Source organism: Haemorhous mexicanus, chromosome 1 (genome assembly GCF_027477595.1).
Source record: "Haemorhous mexicanus isolate bHaeMex1 chromosome 1, bHaeMex1.pri, whole genome shotgun sequence".
Lineage (NCBI taxonomy): Eukaryota > Metazoa > Chordata > Aves > Passeriformes > Fringillidae > Haemorhous > Haemorhous mexicanus.
Window position 1 is genome coordinate 47340866 of NC_082341.1, and position 25480 is coordinate 47366345.

At 39.7% G+C, this 25480-nt stretch overlaps 1 protein-coding gene across 2 annotated transcripts in view; it reads left to right on the forward strand.

Moving 5' to 3' along the window:
- Nucleotides 1–12344: 12344 nt before the first annotated feature.
- The window catches only part of ANLN (anillin, actin binding protein), a 28715-nt gene continuing 15579 nt past the window's right edge, over nucleotides 12345–25480 (forward strand). For both annotated transcript variants that reach the window (XM_059848713.1, XM_059848723.1), the window contains exons 1-14: nucleotides 12345–12487; nucleotides 16711–16864; nucleotides 17237–17521; nucleotides 17936–18282; nucleotides 18985–19207; nucleotides 20101–20294; nucleotides 20431–20538; nucleotides 21017–21137; nucleotides 22029–22145; nucleotides 22540–22766; nucleotides 23295–23446; nucleotides 23693–23840; nucleotides 24483–24618; nucleotides 24933–25115. In XM_059848713.1, coding sequence (XP_059704696.1) covers nucleotides 12470–12487; nucleotides 16711–16864; nucleotides 17237–17521; nucleotides 17936–18282; nucleotides 18985–19207; nucleotides 20101–20294; nucleotides 20431–20538; nucleotides 21017–21137; nucleotides 22029–22145; nucleotides 22540–22766; nucleotides 23295–23446; nucleotides 23693–23840; nucleotides 24483–24618; nucleotides 24933–25115 — 2413 coding nt within the window. In that variant the 5' untranslated portion in view covers nucleotides 12345–12469. The remainder of the gene's footprint in view (nucleotides 12488–16710; nucleotides 16865–17236; nucleotides 17522–17935; nucleotides 18283–18984; nucleotides 19208–20100; nucleotides 20295–20430; nucleotides 20539–21016; nucleotides 21138–22028; nucleotides 22146–22539; nucleotides 22767–23294; nucleotides 23447–23692; nucleotides 23841–24482; nucleotides 24619–24932; nucleotides 25116–25480) is intronic.

Below are 25480 nucleotides of genomic sequence, written 5' to 3' on the forward strand. Positions count from 1 at the left end.
CATCCTTTGCAGGAATCTAGGGAGCATAACTCACGCACAGACCAGCGCTGCAGTCCTCTGACAATCATCAGCTACCATCATCACTGCAATTGGTAATAGTTGGTGTGATTGGTAATTATCTACTGGATCTGTGGCAGGCAGAGGAAGGACTGCATGGGACAAGGGTGCTTAGCCGGATATGTGCCACCCTGGGAGATGGGTCTCGTGCTTGGAAATGTCCCATGTAATGAGAATGGAGGAATTGCATCAGGGCAACGGTTTAGGGCCGTAACTGATGGTTATCATACACTGATAAGTAGTAAACAGAATTTAAAGTAGAAGACAGACTTTATATTACATCCTTCTGTGCCTTACTTGTTGTGCAATCTGTTGCTTTGCTTGTGAAACCTTTCACTCCTTGAAATACAATCTGCGTGTTTTAAAAATGAACATCAAATAGGAACAAGTTATTTTATCTTAGCAATCATGGTTGTGTAACCCATTAATGTAGGCATGGTGTAGGAAGATTCTGTACTTTTCATGCAGACTTAAGGTGACTACTGAAGTCAGATTACATCAATACACTTTACTGTGTCAATAATGCATTTACTTTTCTTAAATGGTCAACATTTATTGGAGAGAGCAATTTAATTGAAATTGACTTACCAGCAGAATAGTGCTTAACACAGATTATGGGAATGTAGTGATCTCCCAGAAGAGATCACTATAGGGAGAAGAAAGCTGGGAAGTTGTGTGGTGCTTTAGTTGAGTATCTTAAATATCTGCCACATTCCATCTCATCAATAAATCCATACCTGCAATGTGCTCTACACAGAGATTCTCTCCACAGCACTGTCCAGTAAGACCTGGCTGTATCATCAGGTAGCAATGGGGGAAATTCTATGGATCACAGCTTGTTGATATTTCAGAGGTTCCCTTTCTGCCTCCTATCTGGAAAAGTTTCACTGAGATTTGTGAATCCTTCTTTGACAGACATGCATACTTGCAAGTATGCAATCACGAGACTGAGTAAACACTGTTCAGATAGCTCTGTCTGCTTTCATGTCAGTCTTCACAGGCAATTATTAAAAAAAACAAAAATAAGGGTTTAAAGCAAATATTTTCATTTTATTTTCTACTGCCTCACACACAGTCAAACCCAGGTACTCTTAAGACCAGCTATGAAAAGACTGAGGTGTCATTTTTCTCAGTCGGCTAATGAGGAGCCAGTGCTGAAACACACTTCTACTTAGCTGACAAATTTGATGTCGCTTTTAACTTAAGTTCTTTGAAGATCCAAAAAGATATATGCTCTGTCAACATATCCAAGTTTAACCTAAAATACCCTCTAAACCATTTTGCTAACAATGTAGCATCTGGAACTTGCAGGCTTGTCTCCAAATCTCAAATTGCAGGAACTGAATAAACACTTTTAAATTTAGAGAGACAAAGCTACCCCTAAAGGGTTAGAGTTTGCTTGTGATACATGGCAATTGCAGGACAAAAAACCCCAAAATACAGTGAATCGGTTCAAGCACTGCAAATAATTAGCACAGCTGATGAAGAAATTATAAACTGCTAAAATACAAAGACTGTGTACCATTTTAATGAAACTTCCCAGAAATTTATCCGCATAGAACCTAATTCTCCTAGAGGTGTTATTTTATATATCCTTGGATGCCATAGCAATGAAATTAGTAACTATCCAGCTATTTTTGTGTATTTTACACATCTACCTACTCTCCTTGCTCCAGCCAGTGGATGCCTTCTCTCCATCTCTCTCATCTCCTGCCTGCTTCTCCCTGGTGTCTTCTTTCCCTGAGTGCTTGAGTAGTCAGTGACCCCTGAATCTGCTGCCTCCAGTTTGTTTTTTTCTCCTTCCCTACTAGCCTTTTCCTTTTCAGGATGGCGTGAAGGTTTTTTTAGGTCATACTAGCTCCTGGCTGTAGCAAGAGGATGCCAAAAGCAATAGCAGCAGAAGGCACAGAGGAGGGATGCTAAAGGGCCACCTGTCCCAGCTTTCTGCTTCATCTCTGAGTAAGCTTTGTCACATTTGTTGATGAAAAGCATAGCATGGAAAGGTCAGTTGAGAAAAACATTACTGAATATCTCATGACAAAAGCGCTACACACATATATATAATTATACAATTTTATATATATATATAAATATATATAGTGTACCTCTAGCAGTTCTGACCTTAAAGATATCTTGGCTTGCAAGTCTGTCTGAAAAGACAGCAGGGAAAAAGACAAGCTATTCTGTCATGAAAAAATTTCTGGAGGCTATCAATGCAGCTGGCACTGATCACATTGTAGCAAGATGAGGGAACATAGGGACAAATTGTGATGTTTAGATGAGCCACACTGTAGAATACAGCTTAAATGACACAGTTCCACAGTCCAAATGGATCTATACCCATTGTTAGGAGCCAGAATTAAAGGGGACATGCATCTTGTATTTCAGCTTTAATGGAACATTACTTCCACAGATAATTTTGGATTTACCTGGTCATGTCTTCAGAGGTAATGTCATAGTCACTTGGTCACAAATACTGCAATGTCTTGCAAACAGAGGAGTATCTTTATAGGAATATTAGCATCAACAAGCTCTGCAATGTGTACAGTCTGGAAGAGCAGTGACGCATTTTATTGATCTCTGTCAGAAGCTAACACTGCAAAATTCCAACATATACACACATATATAAATGCACACACATATAGATGCATATCAAAATATATTTGCGTATATCTGCATTTGGATTTTAAATTTATATATATATATATATATATATATATATATATATATACATATTTAAAATCCAAATGCAGATAACATTGTTTTAACATCGGTTTTATTTGGTTCCTCCCTCATATTCACACCATCTTTCCACCACTTCTCTATGACAACAAAGAATCACTGATGAACTATGAAAGCTGAGAACGAGAGTCCTTAACTAACTCTGCATAATTTGGCACAGCTTCAGGCCCTTCAGAGTTTCAAGGTCAGCCTTCTCTCCCTGCCTTATGACTCTTAGCTGGCTGAGGATCTCCTGACCAAACAATTTCACTGACCAAGTGACTCCAACTGACTGTTCTTCCAGACATATTCTTTCTAGAAGCTCCTTCAGAAATGTCTGACATTACCTTCTGATTCCAGCTGGGTCCTCTACTCCTAGTACACAGCAAATGTAGTACATGCTTGTGGGAGCTGCTTACTCATAGACTTGTTCAATGGGACTGCTATTTTAAGACGCACAACTTGATATAGCTCCAGTACTGAGATTGATTTATCCACTGACTTTGTTCACACTTTATGCTAAGGAAGCTCAAAACCATACACTCAATGCAACAAGGGCAAACAAAACATAGGCAAACCTTGCAGTAAAGTACCGAGAAGTGAAAGCTATGTAAGATCCTTGTGATGTGAACCTATGAGTGCACCTGACTGTTGTCTGCTATCATACGAGGAAAGAAATCTAAGATGTCTATTGTACACTCACAAATGTACTTATACCTACTAATGAAAAAGAGGCTGCTTTCCTATGGCAGACAAGTAGCTTATAAAAATATAACAGTCACAGTAAAGCCTTCACCTCCTTCAGTATGGACTGATGGACCAACTCACGCCTCTTGTGACCTTTCCTCCTCTAACCGTCTGTCCACTTCTGCAGCAATGCCTTGTCACTACAGTGGTCCTTCTCAGAAAGGCAGGGTGCTGCCTTTGGCAGTGGCAGGCAGCACTGGCAGGCAGCCGAGCACAAGCTGCCTACCAAACTGTAAACACCAGCAGATGAATCACAGGTGCCTTGCTGTGGCAACACAAATACCAGGTCAGGCAGCACAGGCAGCACAAGACAATCTGCCCCGTGCTGGTTCTGGCTGGGGTAGAGTTAATTTTCTTCACAGTGGCTGGTGTGGGGCTGTGTTTTGGATTTGTGCTGAACAGAGGGTTGATAATATAGAGAGGTTTTGTTATTGCTGAGCTGAGCTCACACAGAGCTGAGACCTTTTCTGCTTTTTCTTCTGCCAAAGTGGCTAGGAAGTGCATGGGAGATTGGGAAGAGATGGAACCAGGACAGGTGACCCAAACTGACCAAAGGGATATTCCAGACCATGAGACATCATGCTCACTATATAAACTGGAGGGAAGAAGGAGGAAGAGGGGGATGTTTGGAGTGATGGTGTTTCTCTTCCCAAGTCACTATGTGTGATGGGGCCCTGCTCTCTTGGAGCTGGCTGAAGACCTGCCTGCCCATGGGAAGCACTGAATTAATCCCTTGTTTTGCTTTGCTTGTGCCTGCAGCTTTTGCTTTTTCTGTCAAGCTGCCTTTATCTCAACCCACAAGTTTTTTTAGCTTTTACACTGCCCATTCTCTCCCTGATCCCACTGGTGGGGGAGTGAGTGACCAGCTGCATGGGGCTTGGCTGCTGGCTGGGGTTGAACCAGAGGCCACAAAAAATGACAATTTATTATATATTTGTACTTTGTGCCTTTTGAAGTTGGTCAACTCTTTTGTGGTGCTGGGATAATTTCAGTTGAAAAGCAAAGTTTTCCTAGCAGTGCATTGTTGGTTTTGACTTCTCAGGTGAGGAATTCACTTATTTCTTAACCAACCTGAAAAAAGCACAATCTTCCTCTCTCTATTGCCATTAATTTCCTTATCTTTTCCTCTTCCACTTTGTTTATTTGATCCCCTATTTTTTGCTAGTCCAAGCTATACAACAGACTTACAAAACGAGAAGGGGATATCCAAAAACCACAAAACACCTCCTTAGCAGATTTTTACAAGAAATGAAGTTACTACTTGTGCAGTAGTAAGTGTGAGTACATGGAGTTTTGGAGGCATCTCTCACCTACATGCTGGGTCCTGCACTCTTCTGCAGCAGGAGCTCCAGTGCTGGGAGCAGGGGACCCTTCCAGCTAACATTAGGGGGCAGTGATGCAATAGCTGTGGAAAGAGTGATGATGTACTTCTTCATCAAAGCATTTCACTTCATGGGACATCTAGATTCTCACAGTTAGGATAGGATAGGACCTGTAGAGCAGAAGGGACTTTTCCTGGCCTGGAGAAGGTGGTCTTCTGGTAAAACCTGTTTTCAAGGAGAAACACTGACTCAGTGAGGGACAAAACCCAAGGTATAAACTCACTCTCTTTTTCCAGTTTCCAAGTACATGCCTGGCACTGCTATTGAGCTTTACTTTGCAGATTCCCACATAGTTTGTGAGGTTAAATGGGGATATAAAACAGCTGAGGCTATTTTATTTATTCTGTGAGTAATAACACCTTCCAAGTGGTATCAGTAACAAATTCAGCCAATGGAAAGTGTTCAGTAGTGTTGGGGAAAACAGTAAACCAAACCAGAGGTATTTTCAGACTTTATTCGCCTCCACCTCCTTGCTGTTTTTGGAGATTCCCTGGCTACCTCCTCATCATGGTGTTAGTAGAGTCCTAGAGTTGGAGCTGCAGCTTCTCTGAGATGGGGACAGAGCAGGGCAAACACTGTCTTACCTTGTTACAGACCTGCCAAGTTCAAAAGAGATTTTTGGATTAGACATATAAAATAAGGTGCCTATACCAACCTGCTTGCAAACAGCTGTTAGGGAGCAGCAGTTATCTTCATGGCCCAAGATCTGCACCATCTCCATGTGCACCCTGACCTGAGGCAGCCAAAGGCCCTGGAGATGTAGAGAGACATAAATCTCATCACCGTGGAAAGAGTTAAGGAATAATTATTTTAAATAACTTCTTGGCCATTTCCATTCCCTTTGCCTTCTTTCATGCTTTATTGTAAGGTAAAGCAACCCTTTGTCATACTCACCCAGGCATTCGGTAACACAATGTTTGCACTATAGACTGCTAATTTAGGTTTTACTCCATCAGATGCTTCTGCCCTTCTCATTAATGAAAAGACATGGTCTTATTTTTATATCCCTTTAGTTAGTCTATTTTCTGTGTCATATCAGTTTGTTAAGCAGAAACAGATTGAAATATTAAGGATATTTACTCATCTCTTAACACATCCTCAGTGTAATTATATATGCAGTTTGTACTGAAGCTGAGATGACATAAGGGACCAGTGTCCCTCTTGGGTATATGTGTGGAAAATAAAATTTCAGTTATGTTTATTTAAATTTCAGTAGAATTTGTCCCATAAGAAACATCTGTTTCTTATTTCAGATGTGCATTTTTTCCAAATGTTGAAAAAGGGTTTTCCAAAGCAAGACACTGAGCAGCCTAAAATCCTGTCTAAGTAGCACCCTCTAGTGTAAATATGCTACTTTTGCAGAAAGGATATCATTATACTGTATGGTTGGTTTTTTTTCCTAAAGAACTGATATAGAAAGTGAAAAAAACTACTGTGAACTCACATAAAACCCATTTTGTATCCTTCTCATATCCTTTCCCTATTTAGCAAAGCATATAGACTACATTTAATTTGAAGCACCTATTTTGGTTTTAAAAACTTTCAGGTGATTTTGTAGGTAACATTCTTGGCCTTCTTTATAAATAATTTCTTTTCCATGTGTCCTGTAGTTTCATTTATTTATTTATAACATGATGGCAGGAGGTCAGAAAATTATCATCTGTTAAACTTACAGCCTCTGGAGTCTTTAAAAAAAAAGCTAGAACTGATAAAACACTTTTTTTTTTTTTTGTTAGTAAAAAAAGGTTTCTCAACAAGAATGTCCTAATTTTTCCATTGTTCAGAAAATATTTCAAAAACATAAAATGCAATACAATTTGGCTGGTGAAATTGCTGATGTGATTACTCCTTTTGCACTATGTTGTAGTTGCAACAGATATGTTGTAGTGTCAGATACTGAGAGTAATATCTTCGTTTAAATTAACATAGCAGCACTTAAGTACTCTCACACCCTTTGCTTAATTTCAGAATTTTTATGCCAGCAAATAGTACAACTGTACCATATGGATAAAGAAAGAAAAGGGGGTGGTATACTTTGAGACACAAAAGAAAGTAGTCTAATTCTCCTTCTCCTGTGTAAATCAGTAAGGAGACCTAAATTAACAGCCCTGAGAAACTTTCTATGACTTAGTGATACAAATGCAATATTATACTGACTGAAGACAATAAATCTTTTGAGAGTGCATGAAACGCAAATATTTCTTAACTCCCACAGCCTTGTAAAAAAAGCAGAGTTCAACCACCCAGAGATCTTTTTCTGAAACTGAGTCCACTTGACAATTGTCTTTTGCTGTTAATGAAACATGGTTTTTGTCTCATTCCTTGTTTCACAACTTCTCCATTTTAATATATCCTCTTTCTTTTCCCCTGTTTCTTTGTTATCCTTCCTTGTCCATTTTTCACTCATCTTGTTTTAGTTCTTTCTCCCCATAATCATAGAATCATTAAGGTTGAAAAAGACCTCTAAGATCATCGAGTCCGCCATTAACCTATAATGTTTTTGCTTTTCCCTCCATCTTTGATTTCCATGAGATTTTCCCCTTCAGTTGCTCCTCATAAGAGAGCTTCTGTACTATTTTCCCCCAGCAAGCATCCACTTGAAGGATTTCCCCCCCAACTACACTTGTCAAGGCAGAATAAGGAATGAATCCTTTTGGTAATAGAAAACAAAGTCCCAGGTAAAAGTTACACTGTAATGGCTATGGGGCCTTGCATTGTTTTAGTCTGGGTGATGTAACTGCAGGCCCCCAGCTGGGTAATAACTAGCATTGACTCCATGCTTCTCAGAAGGCTGATCAATCACTTCATTATTCTATACGTATTAAGAAACCCATTGCCCTTAGAGACGATCATGATACAGGTGGACCCAACTGGTCCTTGAATCCAAACACCATCACCATTGGCCAATTAAGAAACCACCCTTTGGTAAACAAATCTCCATAACACATTCCACATGTTCAACAGGTGCAGCAAGTGAAGATAAGAATTGTTTGTCATTCTTTTCTCTGATCTTCCCACAGCCTTCCCCAGGACAATGCCTGGGAAAGTTGTGCATTGCTCTCTGTGCCCAGAGAGCTGCTGCCACAGGGTGAGGTGGTTATGAATTTCCTATTCAGACTGTTAGGAGAGAGACCTGTGCTCTGAGCATTGCTAATTTAAATCCGTGTCATGCATTGGGTTACTCGCTCATGAAACCTGTCTTGTTCCTGACGTGAATATATTCCTTTACAGGATAATGTCAGTCTAAATTGCCTCTGTGATTATCATAGGAGCTGACAAAAGCAGTATAATCATCTTTGGCTTGGCTTAGAGAACATTTCCTAAATGCTGCCCATCAAAATGTTTTTGATTATGTAACATTTGTAATAGAAAGTACAGATTAATCTAAACTGCAGCGTTTTGCTAGATTATGGATCTGCCCTTCTATTATCTGTTTGGAGGTGAAATTGCCTTTTCCCAGGCCAGCTCTCTGGCATACCAGGATATTCAAGAGTATCTGAGAGACCAATTTGCTCTTCATTTCAGAATCACTGAAAGGATGGATATTATATTTTTACTGCTCTTGTGTAGTGCAGGACTCCCTTATTACAGGGGTCCTGCTGAGACGGGCCTGGGAAGAGGGGAATTTCCTACAGCATGACTTTAATTTAGACATAGCCAAAACCCAGAGAGTCAGACCTGTGCCATACATCCTCCAGGATCCAGGAGAGGCAAAAAAGAAAGCGGGCTAGGGGAAGGAAATGTCCTCAAGAAGCTCTGCATGGGCTGTCACCTTGTCTCTTCCCCAAGGTTCTTCTTCCCTCTTTGTCTAAAATCAAGGGGAAGAATTAATTCTAGTTAGAACTCTAGTCCAGAAATTATGATGCATACCATCATGTGCAAGGCCATCCATTTGCTTCTCCTCTCTGTGGAATCCCATGCAATCCTACTACCAGGTGGGAAATGGCTCTCAGAATCATGACAGCTCTTCAGCTTATTAGTGGAAGAGTGGATTTTTTCTGGCAAAAAACACCTTTTGAAAGGAAATCTACACTTCAAGGAATCCTACACTACTGTATTCTAATTACCATGCTACAAATTGAATGTGTTTGCAAGTGCTAGATGGGTGAGCATCAACTTTTGAGTTATTAAACTATGAATAAAAGGAAATTACAAGATGGCAAGTAGTAATTTTTTTCTAATTGACAGGATTTTTCTATGCATCAAGGAGCCACTTTGCTCATTTTTCCTTTGGAATCAGCATTATGAACTCAGTTTCTCAGCAGAAAGAAAGTTTTAGGAAATATTCTCTGACAATTACAAAATAGAGCTACACAATGGACTACAGTGGGATCAGCATTTTCAACGTCAATATTTTACATTTCTGATTGTATTGTATTGTAAGGAAGCCAGACATAAAAAACACTTTGGCAAGTGTTCTCCTTATTAGTTAAAAAGTGCTCCACTCTTATTAAAGTGCTAATGCAAACATTTATAACCTTCTGAAAATGCACACGTCAAAGCAGTCATTACACTTTAAAATTTTCTGAAGGAAAACCTGGGAAAGTAAAAATGTTCTTCTTGCCATGTTAAAAGAAAAATGACTGGCTCCAGTGCATAAGTTCTCAACTCCCATGAAAACTGCAAGCCAGCAAAAACTGTTCCGCCAGTACTTTGTTTTGTGTTATTTATTGTTACAGAAAGAATTTCTTTTCATTAGCTTATGCCTGGCAAGAAGACATCTTAAACCACATCATGTGAGGGGAGGAGACAGTGAAGGGTGTGATTCATAATTTTTGAATGCAAGAGTCTGGCATAAAATATAAAGCTGTTGAACAGGCAGAGCTGGCTCATTGTTCTGCTGGTTTCACATGGCATTCCTTTCTTTCCCTCTCTTTTTCTTCGTGCCTTTGCACTGTGAAAGATCAGTTGATTTTTCTTCCCATAAGTTGCTGCAGAAATAGTTTTACTTATTTATTAAGAAAAATATAACTTCAATGAATGAAAATGAATGAAAATTCCATTGCTAAGAGCTGTACCCCCACCACTATGCAAAAAACAGGCCTAATTTTTATATCTAATTTCCTGAAAAGGATTGACTTTCTTTGGCTCCTTAGAGTAGTAAAAGGATAAGATATATTTACTATCCACTGGTTCCTGGAAAGCAGATGTAATTCCTTGACAAGATGAGAAACTAAGTATTCTATTTATTTTTAGCTGGACCTTGATAAGTCTGGATCGGAATTATGAAGGAATTATTGGCTCTGTAGAGAGCAAAAGGGAAGGACATTTGTCACATATATACTGCATTGATTTAAGCAGTTATACACTCCTAGGGATTTCCATTTCATTTTTCAGAGTACACAGTATATAAACACATTTTACAAGAAATTTATTGCACAGATTAAGAATCATGATTTTCCTCTTTTTAATAGTAACAATTAGCATATGTCAGTGTTATTTACACATCCTTATGTACACTAACAGTGCAGCCACCCCCGTTCTGTCGGCCTCCAGGCTGAGCATCATGTGCTTTGCTGTGTCATTTGAAAGACACCAGCAATGGATGGAGCCACATTTGGGAATGGACCAAGGACAGATGGAGCTGCACCAAATAAATCTCACAGACCCATAAGTAAAGCAGAAAGCATGTTTAGATTGCAGTAATTCTGCATTATTTAAAGGGTTCAAATTGTACACAACTTTTCTTCCTTTGGGATGGCAGGAGAAAGAAGGACTTAATGGTAATTCTCTCTATTTTCTGCCAATGACTTTGAGCTCCATATTGGCTATTTTGTCTTCTGGTGTTTTCCTGCATTCCCTACTGCTTCATTAAAGGAATTTTTCTGTTGTTTATCAGTGATAGCTAAACCTAGTTTCTCTTGAAGGAAATAAAGCCTGTTCTTTCTTAGCACTGAACAGGCTGGTTCATAGATTATGAATGAGTGACAAGTCCCATCTGGCAAGTCCTAATTTTCTGCCTGATGTGTGAGCAAGTTCTGATGCTGGACCTCAGACTGCTCCAACCCATGTTTATCTGAGAACAGTGCAGGGATGTTTGTTTGCCAGAGTGGCCAATCTTGACGATTTCTTCAGAAAAGTATTATTTGATATTGTATTTTTAGATTCTGCTGCACACTGATGCCATAGTGTTTGCAAATAAGACACTGGAAAGACTTTTTTAATGAGGGACAATGAAAAGAGTGTTGGTTTGTTTAGCAAGGCAAAATAAAGGCTGAAGAAGAAAAGACTGCTGCCTATAAATAATTGAAGAGGCAAGAAGCACAGCACTAGTGAAGAAGTGCATTCATGCAAGGTAATGAACACTATTTGCACAGGAGCAAAAAGGTCTAAAGGGGTGCCAGTATGTATGGACAGACTGGAAATTTGCCAAGATTTATTCATTTGGGCAGGCAAGCCCATAGCAGCCTCCCAATGGAAATGGAAGATAAGGAAAAAAACAAACTCTATTTGTGATTATACTGAAAACATGCATGTGAAGGGTGTTTGGGGAGGTGCATGGATAGCAAGGAGTGAACCTCAGCAACCAGTGGGTCTCAGCTAATTCCACATTCACTGAGAAAGGAGCGCCAGTGAAACGGTGCAGAGGACAGCTGTAGGACGTGGAGGGTGGTTTCATGACACTCACAGGCTGTAGCATGAGGAGAAACTCAAGAATCTTGAAAAGGATCCACAAGTTTCACAGCTACACTGGGTAAATATCCTCTGCATTTACCGTGTCAAAAATCATGTTTTCTGCTAGCATCTCCATGTCACAAAAATAATGTTTTCTGCTGACATCTCCGTGTCAATGCCAGGTGAAAAATTTATCTTCCAGTGAAAAAGGGTCAGGGCACACTCCTACTGAGCAGCTGCAGCAAGATGTGTGATCGACCATAAAGGAGGTAAAGGAGGCAAAAGTCTCTTAATTCGAAGACGGGGCTGTCAGCGAGGAGGAGGGGGAAGGTGACAACAGGAGCCGTGCCAAAGGAGGTTTAGGTTGGATATTAGGATGAATTTCTTCACAGGAGTGATTAGCCATTGGAATGTGCAGTCCGGGGAGGTGGCGGAGTCACCATCACTGAAGGTGGTAAAGACTGGACGTGGCACTCAGTGCCATGTTTCGGTTGGTAGTTCCGCCATAGGTTGGGACTCCCTGATCTCAGAGGTCTTTTCAAACAAATTTTCTGACACGGCAGCCATGGCGGGATGGGCTCGGGCACACAACACAAGGAAGCGCTGGGCAGCAGGGCTGCAGAGAGGGTCACACGCACACCCCCTCAGCGGCGTAGCTCCCGAGCCCAGCCGCGATTCCCGGCCCGGAACACCGGCTGCCCCCCCGCCTGCGCCGCCGCCGAACCCCTCAGACTCCCCTGGCGGGCGCGCGCGGCCTCCTGCTGCCGGATTGGGCGGCGCTCTTGTCAATCAGTGCCCGCGTGCGGGCGCCGCCCCCTCTTCCCGTGGTGCCTGCGCGCGGCGGGCGCTGAAATTCAAATCCCGGCAGCAGTTGGGGCGGAGGTTTGGCTGCTCGCGGGCGGCCTTGGCAGAGCGGACCTTGCGCGGGCACCGGCACAGCCACAGCGATGGACCCGTTCACCGAGGTGAGGGCTCGGCCGGGCCCGGCCTGCCCCAGGTCGTCAGCTGGGGAGGGGGCGCAGCCGAGGAGGCGGCGAGTTGTCAGTGTCGGGGACCGTGGGGACACGGGACACGGGACACGGAAGGGGCCGGTTGGGGTCCGAAGGGAAGGAGCTGCTCCTTGCGCCGCGCTCTCGGGTCAGGATAGTTGCTCCTGGCTGAGCCCTGTCAGCCACCCTCGTCCCGCTCGCGGGGGGATTTGCGGGCTTGCAGCGACCCTCTTGCTCTGCAGCGGTGAGACGCTCGCTGCCCCGCCCCTGGATCCTTGCTCCTGCCGCTGCCTCCGCTCCTGGAGCCGCCCGGGCCGTGTCAGATCCTGCCGGGAGAGGACAGAGCACGGGTGATAGGCGCAAGGGTTTGCGGAGGAGAGGCCCTTTCCCAAGGCGGGAGTTTGCCTTTCATGTGCCTCTGGCAGATAAGATTCCCAGCGGGGACGGAAGGGACCCGGTAGCAGACGGGAGCGCTGTTGATACTCTGTGCCTGCCATACGTAAAGGTCATAAATCATACGTAAAGGATCATAAATCTGTCACAAGAGGAGACCATCTGATAAAAAATGTATACTATTTGGCACGACTGCCACTTGCGATTGGTCACTTTCTTTGGCAGGCACAGTTTGTTTTTTTTTTTTTTTTTTGTTTTGTTTTGTTTTTGGTTTTTTTTGGTTTTTTTTTTCCTTCCTTTTAAAAGGGGTTGTTAGAGTGAATTGGCTGCGTGCTTAAGTTTTACAGAAGCAAAATTGTAGTAAAATGAGGAATTGGCCACCTTGAATCTGTATGAAGGTTGAAAGTTTCTTAAAGATGCTCTACTGTACTCTGATTTCATGTCAGAGGTGTATTTTAGAGCTGTCTTGTGAGTGCTTTGAGGAATGTCATAGTAAAAAGGGCCTTCAGTCTACAGCCTGTGTAAATAAAACCTGAACTACTTGAAAAAAAATTCTAATCTGATACACTGATGAAATACTCTCTCCTCCCCTTGTAAACAATCTGTTTATCAAACTGACATTCTTTAGATAATTTGAGTGCCCAGAACAGGTGACTGCACAGATCTGATTTAAAAAAAATGAACATAAGGTGTTGATCTGAACAGATTTTAATGTGTAATGCCAAGGCAGTCCTACCCTATCCCCATGTAAAGCCTTGCTAAGAGTAAACATCTAAAACCTCCTTCCTTAATTGGTCGTGAGTGACATGATCCAGCTTGTCTTAAATAAACTTCAAGTCCGGACTACTGAATCAAATTTAAAATGGTTTTGCATTCTGGGAGATATTCCAACCTGTACACGCCCTTCTTGTACATAGCTGACTTTGAAATGCTTTGAAAATGACCAACTGTGAGGCCACTCCCCAGAGTAAACTTCATTCAAGTGTTAGCTGGTATTGCAGAGTGCATAAAAAGTCACCTTATCAAGAATATTTTTGCTGTGGAAGACATTCCACTGTTGTATAAATTTCTGACCAATATTAGTGTCCTAGTATTGAAGCTTAGTAACTTTTCCCAAAGTTCTGTGAAAAGAAATTTTACCACATATTTTTAAGTATTTCTGTGATTTGTGTTGCTATTTTCTTTCTTTTAATATAACCTTTCTTTAGGTTAACTGCTTTCAAATACTCTTTGTCTACACATTACCATACTCTGCAGGGACCTGGTGAGGCACTCTAAGTGTTGATTATGTAAAACCTAATAATTTGAGCCTTAATTGGAATAGTGTTAATCAAGTGTCTGCTGATCACTTTGCAGTACCAAATTTTGTCTGTGGCTCAATGAATTTAAGCTCAAATAAATCTTGGTGTAAGATTCAGTGGAATGCTTTCAAAACAGTTCTGAAATAATATTTATTTTGGTTAATTTTGCAAAAAAAAACAAACCTGATAACCTTCTGAATCTCAACTGAATTGTTAGTACAGATTGCGCTGAGGAGATGGTACAGGGGGTACTTTCTCTGAATCCCAATAAACATACTTTTCTGACTCTCCATTCATAACTGATTTTATAACTCAACTTTCTTGCGCAAAAGGGTTTATGTTTGTTACTATGGGATGTTAGAAATAGTTTAGGTTATTTTGTACTTTGAAGTAGTTTTTACCATTCATAGAAGCAAGGGTGATTTCCTTGCATGGAGGATAAGCAAAGAGAAATAAGCGATGCAGTTGTTAGGGGAAGATTTGCAAATGTGATGTTTGAAGTTAACTGTTCCTTCAATTGCTCCATTTGCTCTATTCTGCAAGTCAAGCAGGTAGTTGAACAAATTCTTGTTTAAGAACATAATCGTATATGGTTATATATGAGCCTAAGTATCTTCTCTAAGATGCACTTTAAAACATACTTTTGAAAAACTGAAGTTGTCCATTAACATTTGAAGTGGGAAGGTTTTTTTTCTGATTTTTAGAAAGTGCTTTTGTGACACAGTAATCCAGTTTGTCCTCAGATTTCTTGATGTAATAAAATAGGTGATGGTCCCAGGCACCATTCTTGGGGCTGTTCTTTGCAGGGTCAGGAGCTGGGCTTCTAGTGGGTCCATTCCAACTCAGTATATTCTAGGATTTTAAACTTCTATGATACTCTGAAACTTTGTCATCAGAACAATTGGAGAATGTCCTTGTAGAAAATACCCCGTTGATGAACTTGGAAAGTAAGCCTCAAGTTGTGGAGTGTGGCTTACTCATTGTGTGTAACAGCACCGTTGGAATTATGGCAGTTGAATGGAAAATTTGAGATGCAAGAAGCCAATAGGAGCTGGAGCTGAACAACCGAGGCGTGCATTCTTGGGAAGTGACATCTCATATGTAACAACTGAAACTCTTTTTTGCTCAGCTAACAAAACAGAAAGGAATGTGCCTCTATTTGAATAGAACTGTAGGAATACTGTTGTGAGACATATTCAACTTTTTGCAAGAAGAGCTGTTAGTTTAAATTGCCTTTAGGATTTTTTTTAATGTGGGTACTACATGCACTTTGTATCCCTCTCTTTGCATTTTGGAACTAAGGAATGTTGCCTTGTGAACACAGCTAGCATGGAACCTGCATTGAAGGCATTCATGGCATTTCATACATTTTGGATTTGGGATTTTTTTCCAAATTCCCCCTCTTCTGTGAAAATTAGCAATGCTGCGATTTGTTTTCACAAAAAAACTGTTGAGATTGACATTCTATTTGTCCTGTGTTGCCCTACAATAGAACATTGTTTAAGACTTCAGCCTTAGACAGTTAAAAATGTCAAATGTGTATTTAATTGCTGTGTAACAAGACAGATAATGGCTGGCACAGTTCTCACAATAATCTATGTACCACCAAACAAGTGCAGTTTATATGCTTCCCTTTAAAGGCCATTAGTTCAATTGCACAATTTCTTGTCTCAATCTTCAAACCTAGATCAAAAGAGTCATTAAGTATCCTTCAGATGTGATCAAACTGAGTGATGATGACTTTCAAATGCTATATTTAAAACAAACCTTATAAACCTGAGTACTGTAAGGAATCACTTTGTATTAGTGTGGAACTTTTACTAAAACAGCTATTTTATATGGAATATAATCAGGGTACTCAAATTTCCGATGGGTAGGAAATGAAAAAGAATGTTATATAGCTTAATTGGTATCTCTTTATATGTTTTTCTGTATCGAGATATCTTAAACAGGCTATTTACCATAATATAGCTAGGCATAGTATCAGTCTATTCTTAAAATTTAAGCTTGAGGCAAAGAAATTCACATTTTGATTTAGAAGGTGTAATAGCAATTTTTTTTTAATATTGACAGCCACACTTTTATTTGTTGAACTTTTTCATGATCTCTTGACAATCGTTTCAATGTTGTTTATTTTGTTAGAGGGCTAGTGCCAGTCAGGTGACTTGACCAGATGCTTTAGCAATGTGATAGAAAACCCTGCTAGCAAGACTTGACAGATCAAGTGATGATTCAGGATTAAAAAAAAAAAAATTACTTTCAAACATTTCTGATGACTTTCGGGTCTATAGGAACCCCTCTTCTTTAATTTTGCCATTGCTTGTGTCTCTTTAGCCTGATTTCCTTTCAGTGCCAAGCTAGTTGGAGACAATAGTTGATTTAATGACTGAAATTTGGAACCTGCTGCCTACCTATGCTAAACAGAATTCCATCATCTTTTACTCTGAGCTGTTAACCGTTAACACACTGCAATGTCTGGTAACACATGACTTATTGACCACTCAGAAACTCCTTGAAAGAACCCGTGCCAGGCGAGAGAACCTGCAGAGGAAAATGGCAGAGCGGCCGAAGATGGGAGTGAGAACCACAATGCAGACCAAGAGGGCCAGAGAGCCTTTGGCAGAAACTGGTAACCAGGCAGCTCTTCCCAGTGACGAAGGTATTTAGTGGCATGTTTAATAAAGATTGTTTTGATACCAGTCTCATCTTTTCTTTCCAAAGGGAAAGTGAAAACACTGAGCATTTATCTTATACTAAACAGTCATGGATGCAGTTACTTGGCCACTAAGATTAGCTTGTGTTTAGCTGGACCTGAGAGCAGATGTGCCAAGTCCTTAGCAAGCTCTTTAGAAATAATTGCGTAATGCCAAAGAGAGTGCCTTGAGCTTGGTAGATTTGGGAAGTGCATTTTTTTGGGAAGCATATCAGGGTATTCATAAATCATAGCTTTATTTGAACTACAGTTATGTGTTGTTGGAAAATATTGTAGATTGTTTGAATACTAATTTGTTTGAATCTCTGACCTATCCAGTAAAACCAGATACAAAGCCATCACCATCAAAAAGACTCTGCCCTAATGATATGGAGACTCAAGCTTCTAGTTCAGAGAATGTACAGCCAGTTCCTTCAAGTTCCACAAGCCATGATTCTCCTCAGGTGACCTCAGAATCACATGAAACTGCTTCTAACAGAGCTTCATTGGTTCAGCCTCTTGAGAAAGTAAAACAAAACACCAAGTCAGAAACTCCTGCGGCCCTTTCAGTCAAAACACGTATGCAGAAGTTGGCAGAGCAGCGGCGCTGCTGGGATAGTGAAGGTATGTTTCACTTGCTAAGCACCATTGATGTCTCTCAGTGTTTGCATTGATGATTATGCAAAGAAGAAGATAATGTTGTGTGTGGGAAGTTTAATGTTGTTTTAAAGAATTCTAAGCCAACTCTGGGGCAGGCCTAAAATATTGAAGCTGTTATCTACACCTTAATTTTAAACTTCTTTTTTTCTACTACTCTCATGCCTTGCTCCTCACAACACTGACATAAAATTAGTAAACTGTTTGCTTATAATTTTTTAATTTGATTAGTCTCTGTGCCTCTAGGGCTAGTTGCTTGATTCTGTTAATGGCTGGAACATCTATTTGTTGATAAACTCAATATATAGTATAATGCAAAAGATAGAACTATATCTCAGTACAATTTATTAGCATAATAAATGTGTTTTCTTTTTTTTCTAGATCCCTCTGAATGTGTTCCTCTGTCTCCTCTCCAGTCAAAAGATCTGTGTGTTTCTCCACCTAAGCAGACATCCAATGCCCTGGCAAGCGAAACCCCTATTGGGAGAAGAGGCCGTTTAGCTAACCTTGCTGCTACAATTGGTTCCTGGGAAGATGACCTAAGTCATCCATCTGCAAAGCAAAACAATGCACAAGAACAGCCTGGCACTACTTGTTTATCCAAATTGTCCACTACAAGTGGAGCATCTGCTAGAATCAATAGTTGCAGTGTAAAGCAGGAAGCTGCATCCTGTTCTCAAAGGCTTGTTGAGGCTTCTATTAATAAACCAGCAAATTCAAAGAGAGCGGTGAGTGTCTGATTTAGTTTCTGATTAAAAATAGATTTGAGTATTGTATTGGGGCGGACAAATGTTAGCACATAACTGTTTAATCTGAATTTAAAGATTTAGTGTGAGCGGTCTTAGTCTATTTACAACTTTTGCTTTATTGCAATCCCACATGCCCTTTTTTTAATAGGAGATCTGAAACAGCTTAGAATTCCTTTTATTGGAACCTAAAGATGAGAGTACTTATGTGTTTTGTTGATGGCGATGTACTTGATTGCTGCTCTTGACATCAGAAGGGGGGCTTGTTACAGAGATACTGGGTTTCACTGTAAGTTCATGTAGTTGATTGACTGAAATTGTGAATGTTATTGCTGTACGAAGACTCAGAATGATGAAATAAGTAGTATCAGACACTTATTGATCAATTTATGCAATTTCTGCCATGACAATATCTGCCATGTGCATTCTTGTTTAGGGAAATGTGGGATAATATTTGAAATAGTTGGCAAGGGCATCTGAAATCAAATGCTGAAACGATTTGAAATACTGGATTAAAAAAGAAAAGTACTAAAAGCTTAACACTTGTTCTTGGCTTTTTCTTTTGTTGAAGGAGCAGATGTATTAGGTGATAGTGTGCTATGCAGAGTGCTTTCATTCTTTTTCCTCTTGAGTGTCTAAGAATATCAGTCTCATCTTTTATGTTTTTCTTTTTCTCCTGTTAAGGGTCCAAACAATTTTTTAACGCAATCTTCAAGAGTCACTGCTCCCTGTTCTAAAGAATCTGAAGTACAACAACAGCCAGCAGAGAATCCCTGCAGTCCTCGGAAGACTGAAGAGTGTACACAAATAGCAAAGTCAGCTTTGCCTCAACCAGTTCAGTCCAAAGCAGAGCCAGTCAAAGGAACACATGTGCAACTTGAACCTAAGGGTAAACCCACAACACCAGGTAGGCTGTTTTTTGGCTTCAGTGAATATTCATTCAAATTAGGCCTATGTGTGCTGTGTTGAAAACAACATACTAGTTAAGAATTTAAGGTACCACACCAGATAGTACCTATTTCCAGCTGTAACTTGAATAAAGTGCTAATGAGTTCTGTGATAATTGTTTTAAGTTATACAGCTTCTGTATTTTGCAGGGGATTTTTTCTTAGACATGTTTTTAGTAACTCTTAAGAGCAAAAGCAGCCTAACATGTTAATTGAGATTATTCAAAATTTATTTCAGACTGTTTGGTACTGTATGTATCCATTTGATAGAATGTTAAAAGCCTGCATATTTAGAAGAAATCGAAGCTTGTTGCCACCGTAGGTGCTCTACCTTTGTGGTGTCTTTATTTTCAGTGGTAGCATTGATGTCAAAACAAGTGAACATCCTCAGTTTTAAATTCAACGGCTTGTTGTGTCAGAAACCTGGACTGACAGCTTGAACTCTTAAAAATGATGGCTAGAAAAGCAAGTTTTAGATATGCTGACAGTAACAGTTAAGCTCAGTCAAGCAGGGTGGATGCCAAACAACATATCCCCCTCATGTACTAGAATGCTAATTTCTGTGAATGATATAAGTGGGGCTGGTTGTAGAGGAAATTTGGGAAAGGCATACCAGTTCAAATAACTGGTGTATTACATATGGACTGTAGTAAGAGAGAGACATCTACTTGCTTTGATGTACTGTTTTATTAACATCACTGTTACGATTTGCATTTCAGGTTCAGTTTGTAAAAAGTATAATGGAGTAAGAGCTGTAAAGGAGGCAGCTTAATATCCTTCACCAGGATACAAAATTGCAGTGATTTCTTTAATTTTGAGAGTTTCTTTCAGGACAAAACAATTGTTCTTGTAGGGGGATCTGGAATTAAGCCCTTCCTGGAACGCTTTGGGGAGCGCTGTCAGGAGCGTAGTGCACGCAGCCCTGCTACGAATACTCCAGGGTGCAGAACACCCACTGTTACCCCAAATACAAGGACAATCCAGGAGAGGCTTCTCAAACAAAATGAAAATTCCTCTACTGCCAGTTTAGCGCTTCAGCTTAAACAGGTATGACTTGTTACGTTCACAGCTAGCTTATAAGCTTGGGGAAGGTTATTACTGTTCTGCCCCTACCTGAGACATCTGAAGTGTTGTGACACCTTAAGGCTGTCAGCTTTTCTCCCATTTCCCTTCATTTGTTTAGGAACGTGAACGGGAACTTGCGTGCCTTCGTGGCCGATTTGATAGGGGCAATCTGTGGAGTGCGGAGAAAAGTGACAGTTCAAAGAGGAAGCTTCCAGAAGCTAAAATGGTAATGTGTTACCTCATCAATCAAAATATGATACTTGGAATTGCTTTAACATATTCTGAATACAGAGTTAGATGTGGAAATGTATATAAGGGATAAAAACCTATGCTTTGGGAGTGCTCGGGCTGGCAAGACCACTTGTCTAGTGACTTGTATGATTGTTAACAAATTATTAGTTTATTTACCTCTTGTAGAATCAACTAAGACAAGTGATACTGCTTTGAGCCAATTGATTTATTTACTTTTTGATGATAAGTGTGGGTGGTTTTATGTTCTATAACTGCAAAAGCAAAAGAGCTCCTCATGCAAATATTTAATATTTAATATTTACTCCTTCAGTTAAATATCTTGGATAAATAAATAGGGTACTGGATAGGCAACCTCTTTTTTCTAGCAGATGTTAAAAAGTATTTTTTTCTGTTAGTGTTTTAGTTGCTTTTAACATTACCTCCTGAATGCATTCTGGTTTTATTCTTGCCAGGAAAGCCAATCTCAGGACAGTCCAAAACATCCTTCTAGTTCAGAAGCCTCTGCTCTTGGATCATCAGAAGACACATCAGCAGGTGACAAGCCAGCAAAGCCTCCCAGCGTGGAGTCTTTGGGTGAGAACTGCCACAGTTTGCCTGTGACTAGTGCTGGACAGGAGCACTGCACTTGATATTCATGAGCAGAGAAAGAGGCCAGTAACACTGATGTGTGAAACTGGACCTCTCTTTTGGTTACTGGTTATCTTGTCTAAATCTTCTTATATGATAGTAGTACTCTGCACTCCTATACCACTTGGAAGGAAGGGTGGCAAGGCAAGACTGTCTTTTTTTTTTTTTTTTTTTTTTTTTTTTTTTTTTTTTTTTTTTTTCCGTTGATGTACCTATGTTTTCAAACTTTAATGGAGGTTAAAGGCAGGGAAGTGAATGAGAATTGTCAGTTACCTATTTAGTCTATCCTGTACCTGGGTAACCAAATTTCCACAAGATGCTATTGGGAGGGAACTCTTCCCTTGTCGATATCCCTTTGTGATATTAATTCTTATGGTAGGACACCTGAAAAGAATTGTGAGGTGCTCCTGGCATCCTTTCTGGCGCTTACTGAGCAGAAGAATCTTCAGCTCTCTGTGAAAAGTGTGAACTTAGTTAACGCTCTTGGTAGACTGTTCACTTGAAAGATCTATCAAATGTCCTTCTAGAAAAATTGGGTTTGCATGCAGTGGTTTGTTTAGTGGATTTTTTTGTTTGTCTTTTTAAAATTTTCCCTTTTTGCTCTTGAGTGTATGCACTCTGCTATGGTTTCAGCATTGTTTCTTGTAGTGTCAGTTTTCTGATTATAATATAGAAGTCTAGATGTACAGGTTGTGGAGGGCATTCTAATGTTCTTTTTTTGACACGTGGCTAACTGGAATATTTAATCTGGTGGTCTTTTTGTTAGTAAGACTTCTAAAATTCAATAACTAAAATAAAGGCTCCACATAATACTACTTTTCTTTGTAAACCCCTTAGATACTTCTAAATGTGAAGAGACTGATAAACCCAGTCCTCTGAAGATTGCTGAGTCAAAGAGCCCTGTAAAAGCAATGCCTGTCTCAAAACTTGAACAACTTGATGAAAAACCAAAAGGTTTGTATTGAGTAGACTTATATTAATGACTTAGCTCTCTATGGCCCCTTGTCTAGGACAGCGTTAATAACATTCAAGTCTGAACAATGAATTCAAATGAAAACATTTGCTGATCCCCATGTGTTTTGTAATGAGATTTATATGAAACAAAGTAGGAAACTTCAGGTATCATCTTCTCTCTTGATATTCAGGTCTTCAAGGAGTATTAAAAAGCTCATATTAGTATATGTAAAAGTAGTATATTAAAATAGCCATGTAAGTGTACTTTTAGGTTTTATACGCCCAACTGCAAAAAGTGCTTTTTAATCAAGCTTGCTTGAAAGGTAAAACAAGTTTGCTTCTGTTTATTGAGAGCCTTGATGCTACTAATATATTTAAAAATGTCACCCTTCAGATGAAGTATACGAAGGCAAAATGCATGTGGATGATGAGATGAATAGCTCAAAAGTGATAAATGAGATTTTTGAAATTCTTCAAGAGGATGGTCCGGACATAGAAAAGCTGAAGAAAGAAATGAGCATGAGCCTGGAAGGTGAAAGTGATGAGGATGAGCAGGAAGAGTCACTGAACATTTCATCAATGTCTCTGTTAACACCTCTAGTGGAATCTGTTGGTTCAGAGGTGAGAATTCAGGGAGGGTGGGGAAGGGCTTTTTTTATCACACAGAGATGTCCAAATGGCTTGTGAGCTGTGATATTTTGTAATATTAGGATATATGGGCAAATAAAGAAGTTACAAATAGTATTTTGCTAATGAAAGCATAATGAGGCAAAGGTATTTTTCTCTGAAAATAGTTTAGCATATTGGATGCCCTGCTAAAGAAGTGGTCTGCTAAATTAAACCCGTTACTAGTACTGGACTTGCAATGTATACATGCATACAGTGGAGTGACTGCTGATGAAAAATCTGAAGAGAAGTAATTATGTAACTGCACTGATTTGGAAGCTAAAGGTAGCATCTCATTGAGTTCAATAATCTGTTAGTGTCCTTAAATAAATACACTTGCTCTATGTCCGTACTTGTAAAATATCATCTGTTAAATAGTATTAAGCAAATTTCCTGTTTATATGTAAAACAAGTAAAGGAGAAAGAAAACAGAATATTATTATGTGAACAGATAGCTGTAATATGATGTTTTCTTTTCCTTAGGCCTTTGGTTCCCCTTCTAAGTCAACTGGGGAAGGTAGCAGTATCAGTGATGTCAGTCTGAAGTCTGAGAAGTTCCAAAGGACCAGAGTTCCCAGGGCAGAATCTGGAGACAGTATTGGCTCTATGTCGGAAGAGCGCAATCTTCCTTACAGGTAATAAACAAAATTCCCCACCCCTGATTCTGTAAGACAAATAAGCCTTCTTTGCAAGATCTCAGCCTTTATCAAAGATTGTGTAGTCTTTTATGTTGCTTAAACTTAAAATCAGCTGTTAGAATGCTTTCTTTAATGCTATTTAGGCAAGTTGGAAAACTTCAATGTATGTTACATGCCTATGTATGTATTAAAAAGAGCTTGGCACACCTGTTAAACATTTTGTGGGGTTTCCTTTTTTGAAAGTGTTGATGCATACAGATCCCAAAGATTTAAGGAAACCGATCGTCCTTCAATAAAGCAAATAATTATTCGCAAAGAAGATGTGGCTTCCAGACTAGAAATGAGAAGAAATGGCCCATCTGATCAAGTCAACATCAAAAAGAAAATGCAGGTACCTAATATGCTGCTTAAAATCCTTTTTCTAATCTACTGTTTCCAAATTTAATTGCCCCTGTGAATGTCCAGGGCATTAGCATACTGCTTAGAACTGCAAAATAAGGTTGTTAGGTTATTTCTATTTTGCATAAATATCTAATGGTAGGGAATGATGATGCATAATTTGAACAGCTAATGCTTCTCTTAAAGAAATCAGGTTATAGATGAAGTCTGGAGAGAACAAGCCATTATTTTGAGAAGGAGACGGAGAATCTGTGTCTTTAAATTAGGCAGAATTTGTAACTATGTACTTTCAGTAGGTAATATTCTGGTCTTTTCTAGTGCTTTGTTCATCTTTATTGCTGAATTTATGGTTAGTGCTGCTGCCCCTGGTGAAGGGAAGACTAGACAGGATATGGAACATACACTATTGCAGTCTTTCACTCCCCATCATACCTCTGAGATCAAGAAAAAGTTGTGCTGCAGTGTTCTTTTGCCGAAGTAACAGTTAACTGCAAGGATTTTGTAGTTTGCTATCTAAAGGATCTGATTTTCTTTTGAAGCCTTGCTCCCCAAAAAGGCTCATCTAGAGACATTTCCTTCTTTGAAGGCAGCACTAGATCTCTTCTTCATAATTTTTACTATTTGTTTTCTCTAGGAACTGAACAATGAGATCAACAGGCAACAGACAGTGATTTATCAAGCCAGTCAAGCTCTGAACTGCTGTTTTGATGAGGAACATGGAAAAGGGTCACAAGAAGAAGCAGAGGCAGAGAGACTTCTTCTCTTTTCAAGTAGGTTTTTATACTCAAGTTCAGTTCTTTGTAATGAACATTTTGACAAGGTTCATAATTTCTTCCTCATGCATTTATTGTGTTACATTGTGGCCATTTATTAATAGTTCCTCTGGAAAAAAGGACAGGATAGTATCTGTTCTGTTTCAGCTCATTTTATAGGCAAGAGGACATTTTTGTATCTTTCTTGACCCTTAAATATTAATAATTTTACAGTGTAATAGAAATATAAGTTGCATTTTACATACTTAAGGCAGAAAAAAATTGTTCAGTACTTTTTCTTCTGTAGAACTGTAATTAATTTCTTTGTGCAGCTGAGAAGAGGACTGCTTTATTGGAAGAATTGAATAAACTGAAGAGTGAGGGACCACATAATAAAAGAAATAAAGCTGCTTCTACACCCGCTGAATTTGCTCCCTCCAGGGGATCTGTTTCCATTTCAGAAATGCGTCTACCTCTAAAAGCAGACTTTGTATGTGGTACAGCTCAAAAGCCAGGTAAAACTAGCAAACAAAAGCTTTATTTCTTTTCTCCTCTCCCAACATGTATTTCTGGTTCATTCTCCTTGGGTTTTGGTTTTTTTGTCTTCTGCTTTGATGTTCTCAGAAATCTAGGGGTAATGAAAATTTAGCTATTGTGTTCAGTTCATCTCCTTCTGACTGACTTTTCAATGTTTCAGTGAAAGCTGACGTGTGGTTAAACTGGCAGACCTAAGTAAAATAAATAAGTAAAATAACTAAGATTATCTGCTGATCTGACTGAAAGTTCCTCTCCCCTTTCACACATCAGTTAGTGTAGGTCTGGCCTGAGATGTCCCAGGCAGTAAAGCAGTTGCTGTGGATCCTGTGGAGACAATTTTACT